We start from the raw sequence: 24986 nt of genomic DNA on the forward strand, positions 1-24986 counted from the left end.
CTATAGCGTAACCCTCACTGATAAGGAATTACAGCCAAAAAACACTTTCCTTGCATAAAATGGCCTCTGGGAGCAAAAAAGAGATAAAAAGGGGCAGTAGATCATAGATTTTAGCTCTGGCATACTTAAAGGGCGTGTGTGCGTGCGTGTGTGTGTGTGTGTGTGTGTGTGTGTGTGTGTGTGTGTGTGTGTGTGTGTATGTATATGTAAATAAAAACGGACACTTACCTGGGGCTTCTACTGGTCCCCTGCAGCTGTAATGTCCCACGCTGTGCTCCTACAATCCGCCGGTGCCTGGCGCTGGTCCCGGTGTAATTCCGCATCTAATCCAACTGTGGCTGTGCGGCCATGGCCGCGTACGTGCTCGCTCCTGTGCGCGTCATCGGAAGCTTACTGCGCAGGTGCAGTACAAGAAAACTGAGCGGTGCGGAGCGATCCGAGAACCTGCAGCATGCTACAGTTTCTCGCAGGGCTGTGGAGTTGGAGTCGAGGAGTCGGAGCAATTTTGGGTACCCGGAGTCGGTGATTTCATAAACTGAGGAGTCGGGAGTCAAGTCGGATGATTTTGCACAAAATCCACAGCCCTGGTAAGTATTAGACTAAGGAGTCGGAGTCTGAGACATTTTGAGTACCCGGAGTCGGAGTCGGTGGTTTCATAAACATCAGAGTTGGAATCGGAAGAATTTTTGTACCGACTCCACAGCCTTGGTTTCTACGCACAGCCGCACCTGCCCGCAATGCCCTCCATACTATTCCGCATCGGGAGATGTGGAAGCGACACGGACGCCAGCGGAAGTGATGTGTAGCTGCATCGCATCACTTTCGCTAATGGAAAAGAGCTTTAATGCCCATGCTTCCCAGTGGCTCAGTTCATACTATATGCGTTTTAACCAAAAGATTTTTTTATAATGCACTGCTATGGAGAAGAAAAAAAAGCACACCAATTGATTAAGTGTAAATGGGGCCTAAGGCCTCTTTCACAGTGGGACGTTAAAGTCGCACGTTATAGGAATTTATAACGCAGACTAACGCCCAGTAATACAAAGTCTGTGCGACATTTACAGTGCACACGTTGCATTGTGTGTAACGTGTAGCAATATTTAGAAAGTGCTGCATGCTGTGAGTTTAGCAATACATTTGCTGCGTTATGTGTGTTGCACATGCTCAGTAATGTTTTTATTCTTAAAATGTAACGCATGCGCCATTTTCGTTCCATCAGTATGCGACAAAAACGGCGCACCAAGAGACACATATCGCAGTGCAAAATAACGTCCAATTTCATAACCTACATGCGCTGTGTTAGGGGCACGTTGTGCGACTTTAATGTTGCATCAAACGCAACGTCCCACCGTGAAAGAGGCCGGGAACCAACTAGGAATTGCTGCAGTACTTTAAAATCACTGCAGCGCTGTGTTCAGTGATTCCTAGGGCATTTGTGACGGCGCTTACCCGATGCTTAGAAGCGCTGTACATTAACTACTTGATGCACACCATGCAGTACATTCAGGGCCCTGCAAAGTTCACAGGATGCACCAGGGGCGTAAATGCAAGTCTGCAGCAACGTGCAGCCGACGCTCGCTCCCGTTCGCCCGCGCACCGCTGTTACCGCTGCTTAGCGGGGAGGTTAATGAATAGGACCGCAATTCCTATTCATAAATCGAAGTCCACGATTTAATGAATACCAGCGTCTATGAGACGCCGGCATTCATTGTATCTTCCTGTTGTTACACTGCCACGCATTACTTCCGATTCACGTGCTTACGTAAGAGAATCGGAAATAATGGAGGACATCTTGTGGCCAAATAGTAAATTACACCGAAATTCATTTTTATGTAATAAAAATCCCCACACTGACTTTTATAATTAACTATTTCCCTCCCATAGTACCCAAATGTTTTTTTTTTTTTTATATAGGGGTGAAAAAAATGTACATAAAAAATAAAAAAAAAATATATGGTATATATAAGTAGTAGGGACTGAACTTTTTTTAAAATTTATGTCACGGCTGTATATTACTAATCATTTTTAATTTATGGGCTTGTAATTAGTGATGGAAGCAAAACTGAAAAAAAGCACCTTTATTTCCAAATAAAATATTGGCGCCATACATTGTACTAGGGACATTTTGTAAATGTTGCAATAACCGGGACCAACGGGCAAATAAATGGTGTGGCTTTTATCCACAGAAAAGTTTTATTTTACCACTATAATGGCCAAAAACTGAAAAATAATGCATCTTTTCAATTTTTTTGTTATTATTCATGTTAAAATGCATTTAGGATAAAATAATTCTACTGTACCTCCCAAAGAAAGCCTAATTGGTGGCGAGAAAAACAAGATATAGATCATTTTGCAGTGATTAGTAGTGATTAAGTTATTGGCGAAAGAAAGGGAGGAGCGCTGACAGGTGAAAATTGCTCTAGGTCTGGTCCACAAGGGGGAAAAAACCCGCAGTCATCAAGTGGTTAAACTGTACAGAGCTTCCGATTTGTGATTCACATTTTTTTTACTAAATAAAACTGTATTATACTTACCAGGCATCCTTCTTCCATCCGTAGCCCCGCCCCCTAAAGGAAGAAGTAATCGATGCTTCTCTATGACCAATTAGAGAAGGGGTCCCCAACCACCAGGCCGTGGCCCACTGCCGGTCCGTTGCCAGTTTTCCACTGGGCCGCGGCGGGTCTGTCATCTCGCCCCTCCGCGGCTGCCGCTTCTGTTAACTTGTGAGCGGACGGCCGCTTCCTTTCTTATATTCCCCCGCAGCCACTCTTCTCTTATCAGCATCTCCTATTACAGCAGCATGTCTTGCGGCTGCTGTAAGGAGGGAAAGAAGCAGGGCAGCGGTTCCCATGGTAACGGTGATGCATATCGCCGTTACCGGAAGCCGCTGCCCTGCTTCTTTCCCTCCTTACAGCAGCCGCAAGACACGCTGCTGTAATAGGAGATGCTGCTAAGAGGAGAGCGGCGCCTGGGGGAATATAAGAAAGGAAGCGGCCGCCTGCTCATAAGGTAACAGGAGCAGCGGCTGTGGGGGGGGGGGGGGAGGGGCACCACCTACCCATACTAGGGCACTATGCTAGCTCTATACTGGGCACTGTGCTAGCTCTATACTGGGCACTGTGCTAGCTCTATACTGGGCACTATGCTAGCTCTATACTGGGCTCTATACTAGCTCTATACTGGGCTCTATACTAGCTCTATACTGGGCTCTATACTAGCTCTATACTGGGCTCTATACTAGCTCTATACTGGGCTCTATACTAGCTCTATACTGGGCACTATACTAGCTCTATACTGGGCACTATACTAGTTCTATACTTGGCACTATACTAGCTGTATACTGGGCACTATACGAGCTATATACTGGGCACTATGCGAGCTCTATACTGGGCACTATACTAGCTCTATACTGGGCACTATACTAGCTCTATACTGGGCACTATACCAGCTCTATACTGGGCACTATGCGAGCTCTATACTGGGCACTATGCGAGCTATATACTGGGCACTATACTAGCTATATACTGGACACTATACTAGCTATATACTGGGCACTATACTAGCTATATACTGGGCACTATACTAGCTCTATACTGGGCTCTATACTGGGCACTATACTAGCTCTATACTGGGCACTATACTAGCTATATACTGGGCACTATTCTAGCTCTATACTGGGCTCTATTCTGGGCACTATACTAGCTATATACTGGGCACTATACTAGCTATATACTGGGCACTATACTAGCTCTATACTGGGCGCTATACTAGCGCTATTCTAGTTCTATACTGGGCACTATACTGGCTATATACTGGGCACTATGCGAGCTCTATACTGGGCACTATACTAGCTCTATACTGGGCACTATACTGGGCACTATGCTAGCTATATACTTGGCAAATAAACTAGCCATACTGGGCACTATCTAGCCATACTGGGCACTATCTAGCCATACTGGGCACTATCTAGCCATACTGGGCACTATCTAGCCATACTGGGCACTATCTAGCCATACTGGGCACTATACTAGCCATACTGGGGCACTATACTAGCTATACTGGGGCACTACCTACCCATACTGGACACTATACTAGCTATACTGGGGCACTACCTACCCATACTGGGACACTATGCTAGCTATACTGGGACACTATGCTAGCTATACTGGGACACTATGCTAGCTATACTGGGACACTATGCTAGCTATACTGGGACACTATGCTAGCTATACTGGGACACTATGCTAGCTATACTGGGACACTATGCTAGCTATACTGGGACACTATGCTAGCTATACTGGGACACTATGCTAGCTATACTGGGACACTATGCTAGCTATACTGGGACACTATGCTAGCTATACTGGGACACTATGCTAGCTATACTGGGACACTATGCTAGCTATACTGGGGCACTATGCTAGCTATACTGGGGTAACTATACTAGCCATACTGGGGCAACTAAACTCCCTATACTGGGGCAACTATGCTAGCTATGCTGCCGCACCTCAGCCCTCCCCCCCATAACCCGCTGCGCACGACACTGTCCACTAGGTTGCGTGCAAAACCCGGTAAATTACATATCTATCACCACTTGTGTGAAGATCTTAGCGAATTTGTGAAAACATTCTAAAATACCAAGGGCTTGATTTACCAAGCCTTGCTAATGCATAGTTAACCCTTCTGGCAGTTTATTAAAATCCGCCAGGGGGCAGCAAAGCCGTTTTAAAGGTCTCGCTACACGATAGCCGCTGCTCAGCGGCATCCCCCCAGCCCCTCCGATCTCCTCTGGCGATCGGAGATCAGGAGATCCCGTTCACAGAACGGGATCTCCTGGAGGGCTTCCCCCACACGGGGTATGGGGGGGGGGGCGGCTGCGGCAAATTGCTAGCTGTGTGTAGCAAAAAAAAAATTATGCAAATCGGCCCAGCCGCGGTGCCTTCCGGCAGCATAGCCCGTGCTTACCGCGTGCAGCATAGCCCGGGCTTACCGCCAGGGAGGTTAATGCATAATGCTAATGCAGGTTTTATCGTGAATCTAGCGCCAAATGCAGTATTTTACTGACCTATTATTTTTTTACCAAAGAGGTCTTAGTGAATTGAAGCCTTAGGACTTGTTCACATTAGAGGTGTTTTTTGAATTTTTTAGGCGCAGGCGATTTGTACAAATCACCCTAAAAACACTTACACTTTGCTTTCCAATAAGATAGTTCTCATTGGGGCGTTCCGTTTGCTCGCAGCTGAATAAAGGTCTGCATGGACCATTTTCAGGGCGATTTGCCCTGAATGGAAGGTATAGGAAAAACGCAAAATGCTCACAAAATCGCTTTGTGCAGCAATTGCGTTCACGTTTTTAAGAATAAATACAGTGGGCTTGATTCACTAAACCGTGATGACTCAAATATCACACCTTATCAAAGATTTCGCACATTAACAAAGATATCACACCTTATCAAAGTTAACTCGCCTTATTAGAGTAGCATAGTGAGCGCTACAAACTTTTACCTGCTAATTGGCACTCGTTCTGCCCTGAGCCCCTGTGGGTTTGTAGCGCTCGCTATGCTACTTTGATAAGGTGTGATATCTTTGATAAGGTGTGATATTTGAGTTATTACGGTTTAGTGAATCAAGCCCATTGTAGTTATTATTTTCCGGATCAAAGAGTTCACTTCCTGACTTGCATCAGGGAGTGAATTAAAAAACGCTCTGGAAAAGTGTTTAAAAAAGCACATCGCTAACCCAAGTGCCGGGAAACGCAAAAAGAAAACTGTGTTAAAAAACGCCCAACGCTAATGCAATCGGAACGCAATGTGAACAAGGCCTAAGTCTCGATTTTGCTTTGTGAAAACGCACCTTTAAAGATTGAGGTCAAATGAAAAAAGTGTTCTGTCAGACAAAGCGAAAATCAGACTATTTGGACTCAGCTCACCACCCATAGAATACCATACATAAAGCAAACGCCATAAAGCGGGGGAGCAGAAGGAAAGGGGGGGGGGGGGTGTTTCTCTGCAGCAGACTGGGGTATTTGTCCAGATAAAGGGAAAAGTTGACAGTAAAAAAAAAAAATGCCTGTCAAAATACCTTCTCCCTTCTCCTCACTTTCCAACTTGACCCAAAGCACCACAACCAAGTCGACCACGAGTGAAGGAGAAGTGAATGTCCTTGTGTGGCCGAGTCAGAGCCCAAACTTAAACCCTGTTAAAAATCTGACTTGTAAATTGTAGTCCACCAATAGCCATCATCCGGAGTGAGCTTAAAATTGTTTGTAAAGAAGAGCGGGCAAATATTGTTCAGTCTAGGGCAGTGGTCCTCAAACTAAGACCCGCGGGCCGAATGCGGTCCCCTGAGGCTTTTTCACCGGCCCCCCTTCAAAATGTATTACTTATAAATGCGGTCCACTGCATCTTTAAATAATGGTGTCTCGCATATAGAATAGCAGTGCTGGTACCACCAATCCACAGGGAGCAGTTATTTGCTGGCTTCCAATCCAATTCCACATCAGGTGATACTGCTGTCCAATTGGAAGACAGGTTGCGCCAAGTATGTTTCACTGTCTTGTGAAAATAGGTTTTAGTATCTTCACATGCTGTATTGGGGGCATAATATCTGCTTTGGTTAAATGGGAGACAAAAGGTCTGCACATGTAAACATGTAATAGTTAACACTACCTAGGTTCAATGTAATGTTTTCTACATCATATTATGTATACTCCGGCCCCCCATTAGTTTGAAGTATGTTGACCCGGCCCTTGACCAAAAAAGTTTGTGGACCCCTGGTCTAGGGCCTTGATTCACTAACACTAATGCAGCCAAATAGTGTGAGTAAACTCTTCTTACTTGCGCTAATAAATTAGCATGACTTCCTCAAATCTCCTTGCATGCTACTCGCGCTAGTGGCAGCGTAGCGTGCATTACATAGCAACGGCCGATGCTTTACCCTGCCGTGTAGTATTGACGTATCACTACCACAATACTTCATTAGCAAGGCTCCTTCCTGTTAGAGGCAGAGCTTTGTGCAGTAGCTCTTCCTCTATTTGCGTCAATCCTCGCGGATCTCCGCCTCCTCCTGCCCCTCTCAGTCTTCTTTCACTGAGAGGGGCGGAGATTCGTGTGGATTGACGCGACTAGAGGCAGAGCTACAGCCCAAAGCTCTACCTCCCCGGGCAGGCAAAATCCATGACTTTGAAAGCCTGGATTTTGGGGTGATAAAGGCCTTGTTTAGCCGCGGGAATGCAGCGTTTCATCTATGCCATTAATACTGAAAAGGACTGGCTAATAAAACAGGTAATTTTCGAGGCTACAGAGTCTCTTTAACTTTAAAAATAGTATGTATTATTCGACATTAGAGTCTTCAATTATACTACTTTACCGCACCTATATAACGTCTGATAGGCTATCCAAAATTGATACAACCAAACCACTTGTCTGCTTTAGAGGGTGCGGCATCAGAGGCACTCTTGGCATACATGGTGGACCTGTCGCAGAGCTTGTCGTTTTGACACTCTATTTGGAATAAAGTTTGTGAGGTCATAACATTCAACATACCATTTCATCCTTGCATATTCCTGCTGGGTGACAAGCCTAAAAAAGGCAAAGTTCCCCTCTCATAGATTTATACAACATGTAGCTTCAACCACCAAATGAGTCCTTGCCCGGGATCGGTATTCCTCACATCTTCGCCCTGAACCAGTATTTGATCTCCTCACAGAAATTATGCTAGCAGAACATTTAACTGCAAACTGCAAGGACAATATACAGGGATTTTATGGGACTCTTGAATACTCTGATTAGAGAATAATGGTCTTAAAGAGATACTGAAGCACAAAAAAATGATGATATTAGGATTTGTATGTGTAGCACAGCTAAGAAATAAAACATTAAGATCAGATACATCAGTGTAATTGTTTCCAGTACAGGAAGAGTTGAGAAACTCCAGTTGTTATCTCTATGCAAACAAGCCATTAAGCTCTCTGACTAAGTTAGTCCTGGAGAGGGCTGTTATCTGACTTTTATTATCTCAACTGTTCCTGGACCTTTTTACTTTTTCTCTGCTAGAGGAGAGGTAATTACTTCACAGACTGCTCTGAAAGACTCATTTTGAATGCTGAGTGTTGTGTAATCTGCACATATTATAGAATGATGCAATGTTAGGAAAAACACTATATACCTGAAAATAAAAGTATGAGAATATTTTCTTTGCTGCTAATCTTCTAGTAATTATTCATAGTACACAACCAATTCACTATATCATATTTTTTTTTTTTCGCTTCAGTGTCTCTTTAACTATGCCCTCCATACCTTCTAGACATTGATATTTGCTCACTAACCCTACAACTGTTTACCCCCAAAATCCTTTGTTCTAATATAATATTCTTTGACTCCCCTGCGTTGGAAACCAATGCAATTGATATGACATTCTGTTTAAATACCTTCAACAAAACTTTTGATACTGGGGGAGGGCAGGAGTCGGACACTTAAAGGACAACTAAAGTGAACAAACTATAGAGGCTGCCATAATTATTTCCTTTTAAAGACCACCTCCAGCCACAAAAAAGGTCTAAATGGCAATGTAGTATAGGCACCGTGTATAGTTAGATGAACATGTAAAGTTTACATCTGGTATATCATATTGGAACAGACTCACATTTATATCTGTAAGACTCGCATTTATATCTGTAAGGAGCACTTCCTTATTCTTCCTGAAGCTGAAAGCAATGTGCCCACCTCTGGTTAACTTTCCTGCCCCTCCCTCCCCTGCTGTCTACCTGTCTGGATCAAATTACTTCTCTTTTCACAGTGTGTAGCAGAGAGAAGACACAGGAAAACTGCTGCAGCCGTCTTATCATGTCTGTTTGCTATCATTCTTATTTCAGATGTCTGTCTGTCTGCCTAGATTAGATCACATGGACATGAGGGGTGAAGTTATGACATCAATCCCCCTTTATCATGTGTGAATTTATATATCTTGGCAACTTATTAGGTTTAAAGCAAATTGTAATTTATAATGTAGGTGCTCTTTAAAAAATACCAGGTGCCTGGCAGTCTTGCAGATCTATTTGACAGCAGTAGTGTCTGAATCACACCAAAACAAGCATGCAGCTAATCTTGTCAGACCTAACAAAAATGAAACACCTGATCTGCTGCATGCTTGTTCAGGGTCTAGGGCTAAAAGTATTAAGGCTCATACACACATCAGACTATAGTCTTTGGAAAATAAAAAATTTCACAGACCAATCTTACCACCCTTCATGTAGTATGAGAGCCATACTCTACACAGTCTTTTCTATGGAGCTGAACTCCACATCAGAAATAAATCTTTGCAAGATGCTGCACACACAGATGCTGTACAGACACAAAAGATCTGTAGCTGCAAAAAATCTGTTCCTGCCAAAAATCCATTCCTGCAAATTGCAATGATAGTCTATGAGATCTGCAGATCATCATACACACATGATTTAACTGACATTTACCGGCGGCGATCGGAGGGGCTGGGGGGATGCCGCTGAGCAGCGGCTATCGTGTAGCGAGACCTTGTCTCGCTACATGGGAAAAAAAAATTTTTAAAACGGCTTTGCTGCCCCCTGGCGGATTTTAATAAACTGCCAGAAGGGCTAACTATGCATTAGCAAGGCTTGGTAAATCAAGCCCTTGGTATTTTAGAATGTTTTCACAAATTCGCTAAGATCTTCACACAAGTGGTGATAGATATGTAATTTACCGGGTTTTGCACGTCATCCGACGGGGGACGCCCTCCAGGAGATCCCGTTCTTTGAACGGGATCTCTTGATCTCCGATCGCCGGCGGCGATCGGAAGGGCTGGGGGGATGCCGCTGAGCGGCTATCATGTAGCGAGACCTCGTCTTGCTACATGAAGGAAAAAAAAAATTTAAAAAAAAAAACGTATTTGCTGCCCCCTGGCGGATTTTGACAAACCGCCAGGAGGGTTAACAATACCAGTTGCCTGGCAGCCCTGGTGGTTTATTTGGCAGCAGTAGTGTCCGAATCACACCAAAACAACCATGCAGCTAATCTTGTCATCTATGACCATGTCAGAAACACTTGGTCTGCTGCATGCTTCTTCAGGGTCTATTGCTGAAAGTATTATAGGCAGAGAATCAGCTGTTTCTGTGTGGGAGTAGGAAGAGGTTAAGTCATAGTCAAATATCATCAAATATTACTGATATTTCACTATATGAATTAAGTAATAGTGGAATATATCGGAAAATTTACCCATGTTCTACTAACAGCTATTTCCTGTGCCCTTTAAAGAGAACCCGAGGTGGGGTTCTGGGAATTAAATCCCCATACAGAGGCTGGGTCTGTATATAGAGCCCAGCCTCTGTTGCTATATAGAACGCTCCTAAGCCCCCCCCCCCCCCGCGCTCTGTAATCACCCCATAACTCACAGCCGCGTTTACCTCTCCTCTGTCAGTCTCGCCACTCCCCGCTTCCTGCATCGCTCCGATCCCACCCGCGTCCCTTCCCTCCAAACAGCGTCGAGGGAAGGGACGTGGGCGGGGACCGGATCGATGCAGGAGGCAGGGAGCAGCGAGACTGACAGAGCAGAGGTAAACACAGCGTGCCCTGACAAGCTGCGTGTCAGCAGCGCAACTGTGTTTTATGGGGTGATTACAGAGCGCAGGGGGGGGGGCTTAGGGACGATCTATATAGCAACAGAGGCTGGGCTCTATAGACAGACCCAGCCTCTGTATGCGGATTTTATTCACAGAACCCCGCCTCGGGTTCTCTTTAAATCTGAAGTGAAAATAAACTTATGATGTGTAGTACGGGTAAGAAATAGAACATTAGTAGCAAATATGAGTCTCATATTGTCTCCAGTGCAGGAAGAGTTAAGAAATGTCACTTGTTATCTATGCAAAAGAGCTTCTCTGAGCTCTCCGACTAATTTAGTCAGAGAGCAGTGCTATTTTCTGAAGCACTAATACATCAAAGAAACAGTGAAAGACAACTTCAGATAAGATTTTACTGCAGGAAAGTACAAAAGGTCAATAGCTCTGCTAATTCTGCTAATTTTCATAGTTTAAAATGCAAAGTGTAGTTTGTAAACTGCAAATATTCGTGAATGATGCAGTGTTATATTAGGCTTCCTTCTACTGAAGTACAGTATTTCAAAAATCCACTGCAGGCTATGGTTCCTTCCTATGTTTTTGTATGGGTTTCCCTGTCTCAGCAGACCTAAGTTATATCTTCTATTTTCCCTGAAACCATTACCGCTAGGTTGTTTCTCCTTGTGTTCCTAAACATTGCACAGACGTTGTACAATAAATTCTGGATTCAGCTCCTAGTCTCCTCTGAACAAGACTGGATTTAATCAGTTAATGCAATCCCCCTGTATCAGGGCTCGTTTCCACTATTGCGGTGCGGAATCGCCTGGATTCCACCGCTGATGAAATCGCATGCGGATGCAATTCCGCATGCGTTTTTTAGGTGAGGGTATATGCGATTGTAACCATGTCACTGCCTGTGTGAATTTACATTGGTACCTATGCGAATTCGTGGCAAAAAACGCATGGGGAAAACGCATGCAATTTCCCTATTAAACAAATTGTGTGCGATTCGCCTGCATTCCACACACAGGCAAATTCTGCAGGGTGTTCCGTGCAGATTTTCTCCGCACAATAAAACGCTCCCGCAGATGCATACGTGGAAACAGGCCCATTCACTTATATTGTCTATGCGAATCCGCATACGCAAGACGCATGCGGATTCGCGATAGTGGAAACAGGGCCTCACAAAGCTCCTTACCAAGCCAAAGGGGTACACCACCGGTTCCTTACAATTTTGTATGAGTGGAAACACTCTTCGCATACTGCTATATGATTCCTGACACCTTCGTTTAGCATTGGTTATAATCAGTATCTGGTTTCTGTACCTTTTTTATGTAAAAGCTGTTATGTTAGGGTTACAGTTAATGTTAAACTGCCAACATGTCAGGTTTCTCAATGTTATAGTACTATTGATTGCATCTTGCAACTGCTAAATATGGCAGCCTTCCCTCTCACTTCAGTTGTCCTTAAAATACACAATCTATTCACAGTACTCTAAATCTATTGGACCTCATACTACAGTAAATGGAAGTGGTGAAACTGGACAATCAAAATTGAATGTCTGTACCCTAAATAATATTTGCAGCTGCCTCCAAGTGCTTGCATTAAGTTTATAAGTGTGCATTAACACAAAATGATCATAACATTGATTCCGCTGCTTACAAGTTTGCATAATACAGTCGTTTATTTACCCTGTTTTGGTTTATTTTTTTCTTTAGGTCCTCAAAGAAAAAGAAAACGCAGCCATGACTGATTCAAAGTATTTTACCACAAACAAGAAAGGTATAGTATTATTACTTTGCTGTCTTTTTCACCTTAAAGCAAACCTGTGAGTAAAAAAAGTTAAACGTTAGATACTTACCTAAGTAGTGGGAAGCCTCTGGGTGGTACAAAGGTGACTGTCGCTAAAGAGTAAGTGTTCGTGAGTCCACAGGGGTGAGGGGAAGGGGGTGCAATTTGTACACCCTCACCCTGGGTGCCATTTAGCCTAGAAACTGCCCTGTTCGGAAACCTCTTGTTTAATATGTTCAGAGAGACCAAGCGCTGAAACAGGGGGCTCAAGCAGGACTGGGGAAGCCTATGGTCTATCCAGAGGATTCTTACTCTTTGGGTAAATACCGTGTTTCCCCCGAAAATAAGAAAATGTCATATTACTTTTTGCTCTAAAAGATGCGCCAGCGCTTATTTTCAGGAGATGTCCTATATGTCTAGCAGGAAGTGTCTCTCAGCAGAACATTTCCTGTTCCTTTGTACTGTGCTGTTCCTGGATCTGAAGGTATGCTACTGCGCTGATCAGACACCTGCCCTGTCATCCCTGCACACAGCTGATAACCTTGCTGTGTGCTGGGATGACCGGACTGGTGCTCTATTAGCACTGCACCGCTGTGTCCCCGCTAGCTGGCCGCCTCTTCCTCCTCGTTTACTTCCGCTAGGGCTTACTTTCAGGGTAGGGCTTATTTTTCAAGCAAGCTTAACCTATTTTGGTTCCTGGACGTAGTTTCTACGTCCAGGAACCGTGCACGCGCACTCCCGGCCGCGGATTCGGTAGCCAAGGAATCAATGTATCGGGCTATGGTGCCCGATCACTGATTCCTCTCCCCCGCTGAAAAAGCGACAGCTTCTCTCGGAAGCTGTGCTTTTTCTGGCTGTCTCCTTCCCGATGCGTCACTCTAAGCGCGTGCTACGCTTAAGCAGGCCATACACTGGCTCGATTCACGGCCGTTTCGACAGCAGATCCGATCCTGGGATCGGATCTGCTGCCAATCGCTTGCGCTAAACGCACCCGCCGATCCGATTCCCTCCCGAAATCGGATCGGACCGTCGATCGCGCCGTGCGGGAAATTACCCTCGATCGCCCGGCGGTAGGAGCGCGTCGCTTGCGGCGTACGATTCGGGCCCGATCCGAGCATGTATACATTACCTGAAGCTGGCTCCGGGGTCCTCTTCTCCTCGCTGCACCGCATTTCCGCATGTCCCAGTGTACGCTTATACTTCCTGTGTCACTCCGGTGACCAGGAAGTTGAAATAGAGGGCGCTCTATTTGAACTTCCTGGTCACGGAGTAACACAGGAAGCGCCGGGATGGAGCAAGAACAGCGGTGCGGTGCAGTGCAGTGCGGAGAAGATGCCCGGGAGCCAGCCTCAGGTAATGTATACGGGGGGGGACAGGCGGCAGGAGCAGCTGAACAGATTGTGATCGGTTTCAGGCTGAAATCGATTCACAATCTGTTTGCAGTAAAGGCAGCCATACGATCCCTATCTGATCAGATTCGATCAGATAGGGATCTGTCAGCTGGTCGATCTAATGGCACATCGACCAGTGTATGGCCACCTTTAGAGTGACGTCATGTAAACAAACTTATGGCCGCCATCTTGTGGCCAAAAAGTAATACTACACCTGAAAAAAAAAATTAAAAAAATTAACACACATTTACATTATAAATCTATTGTTTACATCCCACCCTCCCAAAACTACCCAAATAAAATGTTTACTATAAAAAAAAAAAAACCATTACAATAAAAAAAAAAAATGTAAATATTTACCTAAGGGTCTAAACTTTTTAAATATCAATGTAAAGATGAAATATTTCTATTTTTTTTTATTTTAAACTTGTAAATAGTGATAGATGCAAAATGGAAAAAATGCACCTTTATTTCCAAATAAAATATTGTCGCCATACATTGTGATAGGGACATAATTTTAACGGTGTAACAACCGGGACATATGGGCAAATACAATACGTGAGTTTTAATTATGGAGGCATGTATTATTTTAAAACTATAATGGCTGAAAACTGAGAAATAATGTATTTTTCCATTTTTTCTTATTCTTCCTGTTAAAATGCATTTACAGTAAAGTGGCTCTTAGCAAAATGTACCCCCCAAAGAAAGCCTAATTGGTGGCGGAAAAAACAAGATATAGATCAGTGCATTGTGATAAGTAGTGATAAAGTTATAGGCTAATGAATGGGAGGTGAACATTTCTCACGTGAAAACGACGGAACCTGAATGGGTTAAAATTCTAGCTAGGGCTTATTTTCAGGGTAGGTCTTATTTTCAGGGACAGAGGGTATCTATATTTTAGCTTTTATATAGCTTCAGGTATGTTTTATATGCATTTGTCTTCATATAAATGTATCTTTATTAATGCCTTGTTTGGACATGTAGTTATGTAAGGTACAAAAGTTACACTTCACAAAACAATTGTACTTTTTATAGTAAATGCTTTAACAATAATGACTCTGGTTTGAATAGTTCAAATCCACTTTCAATAAATCACTTCCATCTGGTCCAAAAGAAATTGCTGGCAACAAGTTCAAATATTGAATTTCTGTCTGGGAGTTTCCTTTAAAAGGAAAAACAATTACGCACCAAAAGGAGTTGGTCATTTTAGCGTTGGTTTACAGGTATGGCGACCAGCAGCCTGCTAACTCCTATAAAGCTAATAGAAGAACTTGCAGATCAGAACAGAACAGGTAAACATATGAAGATACGGTAATTAATTCCACAACTGAACTGCACTTAATCCATACAAACATCCAGTAAGAACAATGGTATCCAAAATAAACAACACTCCACGAACATATTCCACCAAGACATGACAGTAACTCTCTTTACCTGATATGCTCTTTCTCTGAGTTGCTCAGCAATGAAATGCGTTAGGCGGAGCCAAGGAGTGATGTGATTTACCATGTGACCACACCAGTAAGCAATGATTGATCAGTTTTTAAAAGAGGTAAAAATAAAGGAGGGATTTTTGCCTTTGAAGTGCTGTCCTTAACACTCAGTAGATAGTAAAGCAGGGAGACTGCCGTAAAGCACCAGAACTGCTGTTCATAGGCGTGCACAAGATGTCTAATCCAGTGAGTCATTTTCTTAGAGAGAGAGCACTCCGTTCATTTTATGGCTTAATAGACTAATGGTGGTGGAGTGTTGTCCCATCACCATATGTGCAGTTTCCTTTGGATACTATTGTTATTACTGGATGCTTGTGTGGACTGAGCACAGCTTAGTTGTGGAATTTTTGATTGACAAGTTTTGCTGTTAGCATAACCCTGTCGACTGCTACAGACACACACACACCACACACCACACACACACTAAAAGCCAGCGCAGCCCTGCCACGCGTATTTTTTTTACGCGTTCTCTGCTGCAATAGCGCTATTGCAGACTGGAATGCGAAGAAAGGATACGCATGGCCAGAGCCGCGCAGGCGCAGTGGCACGGCAGCAAAACCGAAAGAACAGAGACTCGTGGAGGACTGGCGCGGGACAGGACAGCTGCTGGGAGCTTGCAGAAGCCCCAGGTAAGTGAAACAGTGTGTTTAAAATGTATCTACAGTTTCGCTTTAAGGTTACTTTTGTTCAACCAGCAAGTAATTTTTTGATGGGAAATGACATAGGTGTCTCCCAAAAAATAAGTCAATGCAAAAGAGGCATTGTTGTGTGTGTGTGTGTGTGTGTGTGTGTGTGTGTGTGTGTGTGTGTGTGTGTGGGGGGGGGGGGGGGTGTAACAGTTCTCAGCTTTTATTTACATTTTATTGAGCAAAAAGTGTCCAGTCCAACATTATTCATACCCTTCGCAAACTGTCCAGTCTATGGTAATATCCAAAATTCTATACCATTACAAAATAGTCCAAGCTGTACTAAAGCATCCTAATTACCCTGATTAATTGGGAACAGCTGTTTTAATCAATTCAACAGGTGAAAAGCTGAAAAACAGCAGCTCTCTGCAGTTGGTTTGTGGACAGTCATGGCTAAGACAAAGGAGCTCAGTGAGGACATTTGCCTCGATTCATGTCACTTTACCGACCACATAGCAAAATCTGTATTCATAAAGGCTTTTTCCGCATGAAAAGCCGACATTCGCGAGCAGAGTGATAAATCACCGCCTTGCGCGGTGATTATCTTAACAAAAGTAACAAATGTCAATTCATAAAGATTAGAGGAAGCGGTATGCAGACAGGGATTACCGCTACCTCTGATGTGGCGAGAAGCGTGCGGAATACATTGCAGTGAATGGGACAGACCTCCCAAGCAGCAGCAGAGAGAACACCGCACAGAGGGACTCGGCCTGCTTCTCCTGTTTCCGCATGCCTACCGACAGCCTACAGCGGAATATCTCCGCACTCCTATAACAACTAGCAACATTTATATGAATGACCACCCAGAAGGCTGAAATACCGACAGCGGTGTTTCCCCGCTCGAATTTACCTTACCGACAGCACTTTTATGAATCGAGGCCATTGTAACCATTTACAAGCGGGGGTGTTAAAATCTCCCTACTTTTTCCTATTTGCCTAGGAGTTGGCAAATATCTGGATGTACCTGTTTTTTTACAGGGTCCTCTAGTTACCTTATGTCTCACTAGGGCCTACCCCACATTCCCTTCCACAATGTTTTTAACAGGCACTGACAACAGAGATTTTAAATCCCTGGGTAATTTTAGTATTTTCAGATTTCAGCCTCCTGACACGAGCATGCTCCTGTCGCTGTTGTTAAATTTATCTAATGACAGCTGAATTCTGTGCGACTGTTGAAGCCAATTTCATTGTCTCCGGACCCTGTGATCACTGAGAACCAATCATATCGATTATCTATATGTGAAAAAAAGGCGCTGGTCCTTAAAGGGATACTGTACGGGGGTTGGGGGAAAATGAGTTGAAGTTACCCGGGGCTTCTAATGGTCCCCCGCAGGCATCCTGCGCCCGTGCAGCCACTCACCGATGCTCCGGCCCCACCTCCGGTTCACTTCTGGAATTTCAGACTTTAACGTCTGAAAACCACTGCGCCTGCGTTGCCATGTCCTCTCTTCCCCTGATGTCACCAGGAGTGCACGGCACAGGCACAGAGCATACTGGGCCTGCTCAGTAAGCTCCTGGTGCCATCAGCGGGAGTGAGGACACGGCAACGCAGGCGCAGTGGTTTTTAGACTTTAAAGTCTGACATTCCAGAAGTAAACCAGAGGTTGGGCCGGAGCATTGGGGAGTGGCTGCGCGGGAACAGGATGTCTGTGGGGGACCATTAGAAGCCCCGGGTAACTTCAACTAATTTTCCTCCAACCCCCCTACAGTGTCCCTTTAAGTCCCAAAATGGTTAATAAATGTAAAAGTAAAACTTTTAAGTTGCTTTAGTCCATGCCTCTTCCTCTCAGCAGTTTTACTTACTTTCACACATATGGATTTAAAGTTTGGCAGCACATGCACAGATGGACCTGCTCACTCAGATTTTCCAACTGTTATGTTTTGATTCTAGGAGAAATTTTTGAACTAAAGGCCGAATTGAACAATGAGAAGAAGGAGAAGCGCAAAGAAGCTGTGAAAAAGGTCATTGCTGCCATGACTGTGGGAAAGGACGTGAGGTATTTGCAAGTGTTCTTTCCCAACATATTTACATCACAAGGCCTTCATTATTTTAGTCTTTTGATAAAACATGTTTGTTCCAAATGCTCCAACATGGGCATAGGTTTCAATGTGGAGCAGTGCTTTTCAGCGCTGCTAGATTTGGGCGCAGCCAGCACCGCCATAGACTATAATGGGAATCAGTCTATAGCGGCGCTCAGTGAGTAACGTCGGTGCCGTCAGAAGACGGAGCTGAAGTTGCTTTTAAAACACAATAATTCGGCCTCCAGCAATAGCTGGAAGCCTATTCTATCATTCCCCACTATACAGGATCTTCTCAAAAAATTAGCATACTGTGATAAAGTTCATTATTTTCTGTAATGTACTGATAAACATTAGACTTTCATATATTTTAGATTCAAATACACACAACTGAAGTAGTTCAAGCCTTTTGTTTTAATATTGATGATTTTGCCATACAGCTCATGAAAACCCAAAATTCCTATCTCAAAAAATTAGCATATTTCATCCGACCAATAAAAGAAAAGTGCTTTTAAAACAAAAAAAAGTCAGCCTTCAAATAATTATGTTCAGTTATGCACTCAATACTTGGTCGGGAATCCTTTTGCAGAAATGACTGCTTCAATGCGGCGTGGCATGGAGGCAATCAGCCTGTGGCACTGCTCAGGTGTTATGGAGGCCCAGGATGCTTCGATAGCGGCCTTAAGCTCATCCAGAGTGTTGGGTCTTGCGTCTCTCAACTTTCTCTTCACAATATCCCACAGATTCTCTATGGGGTTCAGGTCAGGAGAGTTGGCAGGCCAATTGAGCACAGTAATACCATGGTCAGTAAACCATTTACCAGTGGTTTTGGCACTGTGAGCAGGTGCCAGGTCGTGCTGAAAAATGAAATCTTTATCTCCATAAAGATCTTCAGCAGATGGAAGCATGAACCCACTTTTGAACCAGAAACAGCGGCAGAAGCGCCTGACCTGGGCTACAGAGAAGCAGCACTGGACTGTTGCTCAGTGGTCCAAAGTACTTTTTTCGGATGAAAGCAACTTTTACATGTCATTCGGAAATCAAGGTGCCAGAGTCTGGAGGAAGAATGGGGAGAGGGAAATGCCAAAATGCCTGAAGTCCAGTGTCAAGTACCCACAGTCAGTGATGGTCTGGGTGCCATGTCAGCTGCTGGTGTTGGTCCACTGTGTTTTATCAAGGGCAGGGTGAATGCAGCTAGCTATCAGGATAATTTGGAGCACTTCATGCTTCCATCTGCTGAAAATCTTTATGGAAATGATTTCATTTTTCAGCACGACTTGGCACCTGCTCACAGTGCCAAAACCACTGGTAAATGGTTTACTGACCATGGTATTACTGTGCTCAATTGGCCTGCCAACTCTCCTGACCTGAACCCCATAGAGAATCTGTGGGATATTGTGAAGAGAAAGTTGAGAGACGCAAGACCCAACACTCTGGATGAGCTTAAGGCCGCTATCGAAGCATCTTGGGCCTCCATAACACCTGAGCAGTGCCACAGGCTGATTGCCTCCATGCCACGCCGCATTGAAGCAGTCATTTCTGCAAAAGGATTCCCGACCAAGTATTGAGTGCATAACTGAACATAATTATTTGAAGGTTGACTTTTTTTTTGTTTTAAAAACACTTTTCTTTTATTGGTCGGATGAAATATGCAAATTTTTTGAGATAGGAAATTTGGGTTTTCATGAGCTGTATGCCAAAATCATCAATATTAAAACAATAAAAGGCTTTAACTACTTCAGTTGTGTGTATTTGAATCTAAAATATATGAAAGTCTAATGTTTATCAGTACATTAAAGAAAATAATGAACTTTATCACAGTATGCTAATTTTTTGAGAAGATCCTGTACATGGCGGCCTGGAGGGGAATAGTAATTAACACGGCCCGGACTTGTGCAGAAGCAGGATCAGCCATATAACAGCTGTATCCTGCGCCTAAGTCTACAGGCGACGATTTCAAATGTATGCGTTTCATTGTGCTGTTTGAAATCAAGTATACATGAAAAGGCCCTGTAAAATTTTGTATTGTTTGCAAAATAAAAAGCTACTATTGTTGCACCAATTCACAGATCCTCATGACATTATTGCTCTACATCCGTCTGCTCACTCCCAGTGTGGCTGGGTCACTCCCCCATTAGTCACATGGGAGTGCAGCGATGAGAGTGATTGTTCAGTCAGCTAAAGCCACGACTCCTCTTGACTCATATGCTATCATAGTTGGTAGTCTATATCAAGGAGGCTTGACTTCATACTAGCTAGTAAGTGGAAGTTAGCAGGGAGCTGGAGATAGCTCCCAGCACGGCATCCTCTCCGCCGCTGGCCTGACCGGAGTCTCAGGGCTGGGTCCAGGACTCGTCGTATGTGGTCCCCGACTAGAGTGGTCAGGAGCCTGACTTAAGGGGGAGGGGGGGCCCCGTGGCCAAAACACTCAATTTCTCAAGTTGAATAATTTTGAGCACAACTGTATGTGGCCAGCACCATTGTATGTGGAGGGAGGTGAGAGCGGTCTCTCTGCTTGCTGTATGGGATAACTGTATGTGGCCAGTACAATTGTATGTGGAGGGAGGTGAGAGCGGTCTCTCTGCTTGCTGTATGGGATAACTGTATGTGGCCAGCACAATTGTATGTGGAGGGAGGTGAGAGCGGTCTCTCTGCTTGCTGTATGAGATAACTGTATGTGGCCAGCACAATTGTATGTGGAGGGAGGTGAGAGCAGTCTCTCTGCTTGCTGTATGGGATAACTGTATGTGGCCAGCACAATTGTATGTGGAGGGAGGTGAGAGCGGTCTCCCTGCTTGCTGTATGGGATAACTGTATGTGGCCAGCACAATTGTATGTGGAGGGAGGTGAGAGCAGTCTCCCTGCTTGCTGTATGGGATAACTGTATGTGGCCAGCACAATTGTATGTGGAGGGAGGTGAGAGCGGTCTCTCTGCTTGCTGTATGGGATAACTGTATGTGGCCAGTACAATTGTATGTGGAGGGAGGTGAGAGCGGTCTCCCTGCTTGCTGTATGGGATAACTGTATGTGGCCAGCACAATTGTATGTGGAGGGAGGTGAGAGCAGTCTCTCTGCTTGCTGTATGGGATAACTGTATGTGGCCAGCACAATTGTATGTGGAGGGAGGTGAGAGCGGTCTCCCTGCTTGCTGTATGGGATAACTGCATATGGCCAGCACCATTGTATGTGGAGGGAGGTGAGAGCGGTCTCCCTGTTTGCTGTATGGGACAACTGTATATGGCCAGCACCATCGTACTGTATATGGAGGGAGGTGAGAGCGGTGTCCCTGCTTGCTGTAAGGGATAACTGTATATGGCCAGCACCATCGTGGATTCTCAACAAGGCTTTTATTTATAAAGATATTTCCTAAAAAGGATTTAAACAATGATGCTTCCCTGTTCGCTACACAGTTTTTTGGCAGTTGGACAGAGCAACTGCCATTCACTAAGTGCTTTTGAAAATAAATAAATCCCTGAGAATCCCCTATGAAGAGATGGACTAGTCCAAAACCTGTCGCTTCTACTACCTACTGTAAGTGACAGCAACATAGGAGAAAAGTTATTTATGGCTCATTTTACTCTGGAAAAAAATGTACTTCTTATTTTTGTTATTTTAAATTGTACAATATTTCGGCTTAGTGCTCCTTTAAGTATTTAACACTTTACAGACCTTCCTCAGGATGTTTGGTAAATCTACATGTACCGCTTCCCTGTCTGCAATATGAAATAATTTCTCACTGCTCCTATGTAACCTTTTCTTCAGTAAATTGGTGCAGGTGTGAAAGGGGTAAATTCTTTTGTTTATTTTTGTTTATTTTTTTTAAGAGACTTTTTATCGAATTATTTTTTTTTTGTGTGCAACATGCACAGTTATTATACAACAAGAAACAAGTGGAAACAACTGAAGAGGTTACAGACGATGATCACAGAATATACAGCACATGAATAATGCTCATTCAGCAAGAGTTCCCAGTAACATAGACCTGGCATCAATATTAGGCACAGCATAATAACAGAGATTGTCATACAACTGGCATCAATATCAGCAATACCCAACTGTCCCTTTTTTGGAGGGACAATCCCTTTTTTGAGAATCAAATCCCTTTGTCACTCTTTCTCCCTCATGTGTCTCTTTTTCAGTACTGATGTACAGATCTACTGTATGTAAATATATGTATTTTATCCTATGTATTTTATCAAATGCATTTGACACTAAACTTTATTCCTATCCTTTTAAATATATATATTTTTATTTTCAAATGTTAATATGAAGGAAAATGAACCAGGATAGAAAAGACCAGCGTGGTCTGAATTACAAAACAATATAATGTATTTTTCTTATGAAATCTTTATGGTATGCATGACTAGGGGGTGTACCGGGGGCATGATTATGGGAGTGACAGGGGTGTGGCTTAAATGTCCCTCTTTCTTATCTCAAAAGTATGATATCAGGCACAGCATAACAGAGATTGTCATAATAGTTCCAGAACATTTTTATATATCATTCAGAAAATATCAGCTATTTTGACATTCATATCTAGGTTAAGGAAAACCGTAACCGTGGATTCAACCCAGACATTCCAAATCTTGTCAAATTTAGCAGGATGACTTCTTGTGTGATGAGCAAGTTTGTATAAAGGAATAATTGTATTATACCTGACTATCCAAGAGTCAAGGGAAAGGAGAAAGAAGATTACCAATTCACTACTATTTGACTTTTTAGCGTAGAATAGTAAAACGGATCCAAAGCAATGTTTCCTTATGTGTATTACAGAGAGCCTCATCAGACATGATGACACTAACTTGTTTAGCAACCAGCACCACCTCTTTTGGTGTGCTGGAAAATAACATATGCTAATGCAGTTGTAACTGAAGAATAAGTGTATTACAATAATGTGGGTTCAAAAGCCACTTTAAAACATTCTCATAGGCACAGAATCTGGCCATTTTAAAGGTAGTATCTTCTTTTCTTCATGCTTCTGCCTCTTGAGTATGGAGAATTTTCATAGGTTATTATTATTATTATTATTTAGTATTTGTATAGCGCCGACATATTACGCAGCGCTGTACAGTGTGTATATATATATATATATATATATATCTCTTGTCACTAACTGTCCAAAAGTTGGATCTACTTATGGTGTAATTGTAAAGGGTATATTCTAAAAATGTTAGTGGAATAAACATGTTGCAACTGAAGTCTGGCTTGGAACAGTTATTCCCACTTGTTTGCTCTTCCTTCTATTCCAGCTCCCTTTTCCCTGATGTAGTGAACTGTATGCAGACGGATAACCTGGAACTAAAGAAACTTGTCTATCTTTATCTGATGAACTATGCCAAGAGCCAGCCTGATATGGCCATAATGGCTGTTAACAGTTTTGTCAAGGTAAGCACCTGCTCTGAAATAAAAAAAAACAAAAAAACAAACCTGATTTTTATGCCATTGCGGGCAAATACATTTTATAATGTTTATACAACCCTTGTGTAAGGTTTTTGTGTTGTCCTGTTGGCTGTCATTATTGTGCTTAGACTATTGTCCTGACTAGCCAGGACCCCTGCAACTTCTTGAAATCATTGTATCTTTTAAGAGTAGTTGATAGAGGAAAACATACAAATGTGTTACCCTTTATAGAGCATGCTACTATACATGTAGTTTGAATTAATTATATCATTTTATACTATACTAGTGCTGCGTAGAGGATTTTGCAGCCAATTGCTTGGTACATGGATGCTGTGGGAGGACAGCTATTTCTTCACCCCTTGTATATAGGAAGGGGGTATAGCGCTCAACAACAGCAGTTCATAAAGCTAACTTGTATTACATTAAAAAATAGTCCACAGCAGCAGAACTGATGTCCACAATAAATAAAAAAAATGTAAAAAGATAGTCTCTTAAGTTAATTCTTTCTACAGAATCTTAGAACATTCCATAACAGTTCCTTCATTGAGCCTTCATAAAATATCTTCACATTAAACTTTTGAAGGGAAACTGTATACGCTCACCAGATAAAACGGCCAACCAGTCACGATCGGCATATACACTTGTGACACTAGTCAGTACAATCGATCCACTCCTGCTGGCTTCCTCCCACGATCTTTCATGCTCGACACATGCAAATCAAATGCACAAGCATAGTGTGATACTGTTTGGAAACTTCACTTTCCCTGCACCAGCTAAGGTCTTAGACACCAGTGGTTCCCTGAGGTTATGCAGCACCCGGTGTGCCTTCACCAAATTACAATAAAGACTCTAACCGTATATGACCACTGACCCAGCACAGACCAGCTAATATGCGCTTTTGTTAATCCAGCCAGTGGCGTTTTGTAATGTAGACCTTTTCCCTATAACTCAAACAGGGCCCAACATAGTGTAAATCCATATATTTATTATAAAAATTATTAAGAGTGCACTCACAAAGTTCAAAAATTCATGCGCATATAAAATGTCCTCCTCGTGTGTCGGCGTCTCGCTCGCTCCGTAGGCTCCGCCCTACTAGTTTCGTCATTCGACTCATCAGGGGCATGGCCTAGTGGAGCTAGGAGACGCTCTTAAGTCCGCCTTAATGGTCACATGATACATCTGCCTCAGTACAGTTCATTCGCCGCTACTCTCCGCATGAAGCAACAGCAGCTCCTATTGGTTGGTCGCCATCTAAAACTACAATGCCCACAATCACCCAGTTTACCTCTTCTCTACTACATTACCCATAACTGCCTGACCACTCTGAGAGGGCATGCGTTTTTTTTTCCTCCTTTGCGGACTACGGGCCCCAGCCATCACATCACCTTAGTGGCCGGTTTTCTAAATAATTCTACCATACTTCCGCATGTCCCCACCTAGGAACTTGCCTAAAAGGGTCCCCACTTCACTAACAGGTTATATGAATAAAACCTTACATTATGTATTAAACCCAATTTTTAATGAATATTTTCTTTCGATCCAGCAGCTCATGAAGTGTACTTCATCTCACATTATAACATGAACCTATCTACCTCCACTACATAAGTCAAATAGCAAGCTCATAATAATAAACACTCCGT

General features: G+C 43.4%; 1 protein-coding gene across 2 annotated transcripts in view; it reads left to right on the forward strand.

Annotated features, from left to right (window-relative positions):
* The window catches only part of AP2B1 (adaptor related protein complex 2 subunit beta 1), a 168772-nt gene that overhangs the window by 941 nt on the left and 142845 nt on the right, over positions 1-24986 (forward strand). For both annotated transcript variants that reach the window (XM_068268655.1, XM_068268656.1), the window contains exons 2-4: positions 12285-12348; positions 17819-17924; positions 23196-23331. In XM_068268655.1, coding sequence (XP_068124756.1) covers positions 12312-12348; positions 17819-17924; positions 23196-23331 — 279 coding nt within the window. In that variant the 5' untranslated portion in view covers positions 12285-12311. The remainder of the gene's footprint in view (positions 1-12284; positions 12349-17818; positions 17925-23195; positions 23332-24986) is intronic.

Source organism: Hyperolius riggenbachi, chromosome 2 (genome assembly GCF_040937935.1).
Source record: "Hyperolius riggenbachi isolate aHypRig1 chromosome 2, aHypRig1.pri, whole genome shotgun sequence".
NCBI classification, from domain to species: domain Eukaryota; kingdom Metazoa; phylum Chordata; class Amphibia; order Anura; family Hyperoliidae; genus Hyperolius; species Hyperolius riggenbachi.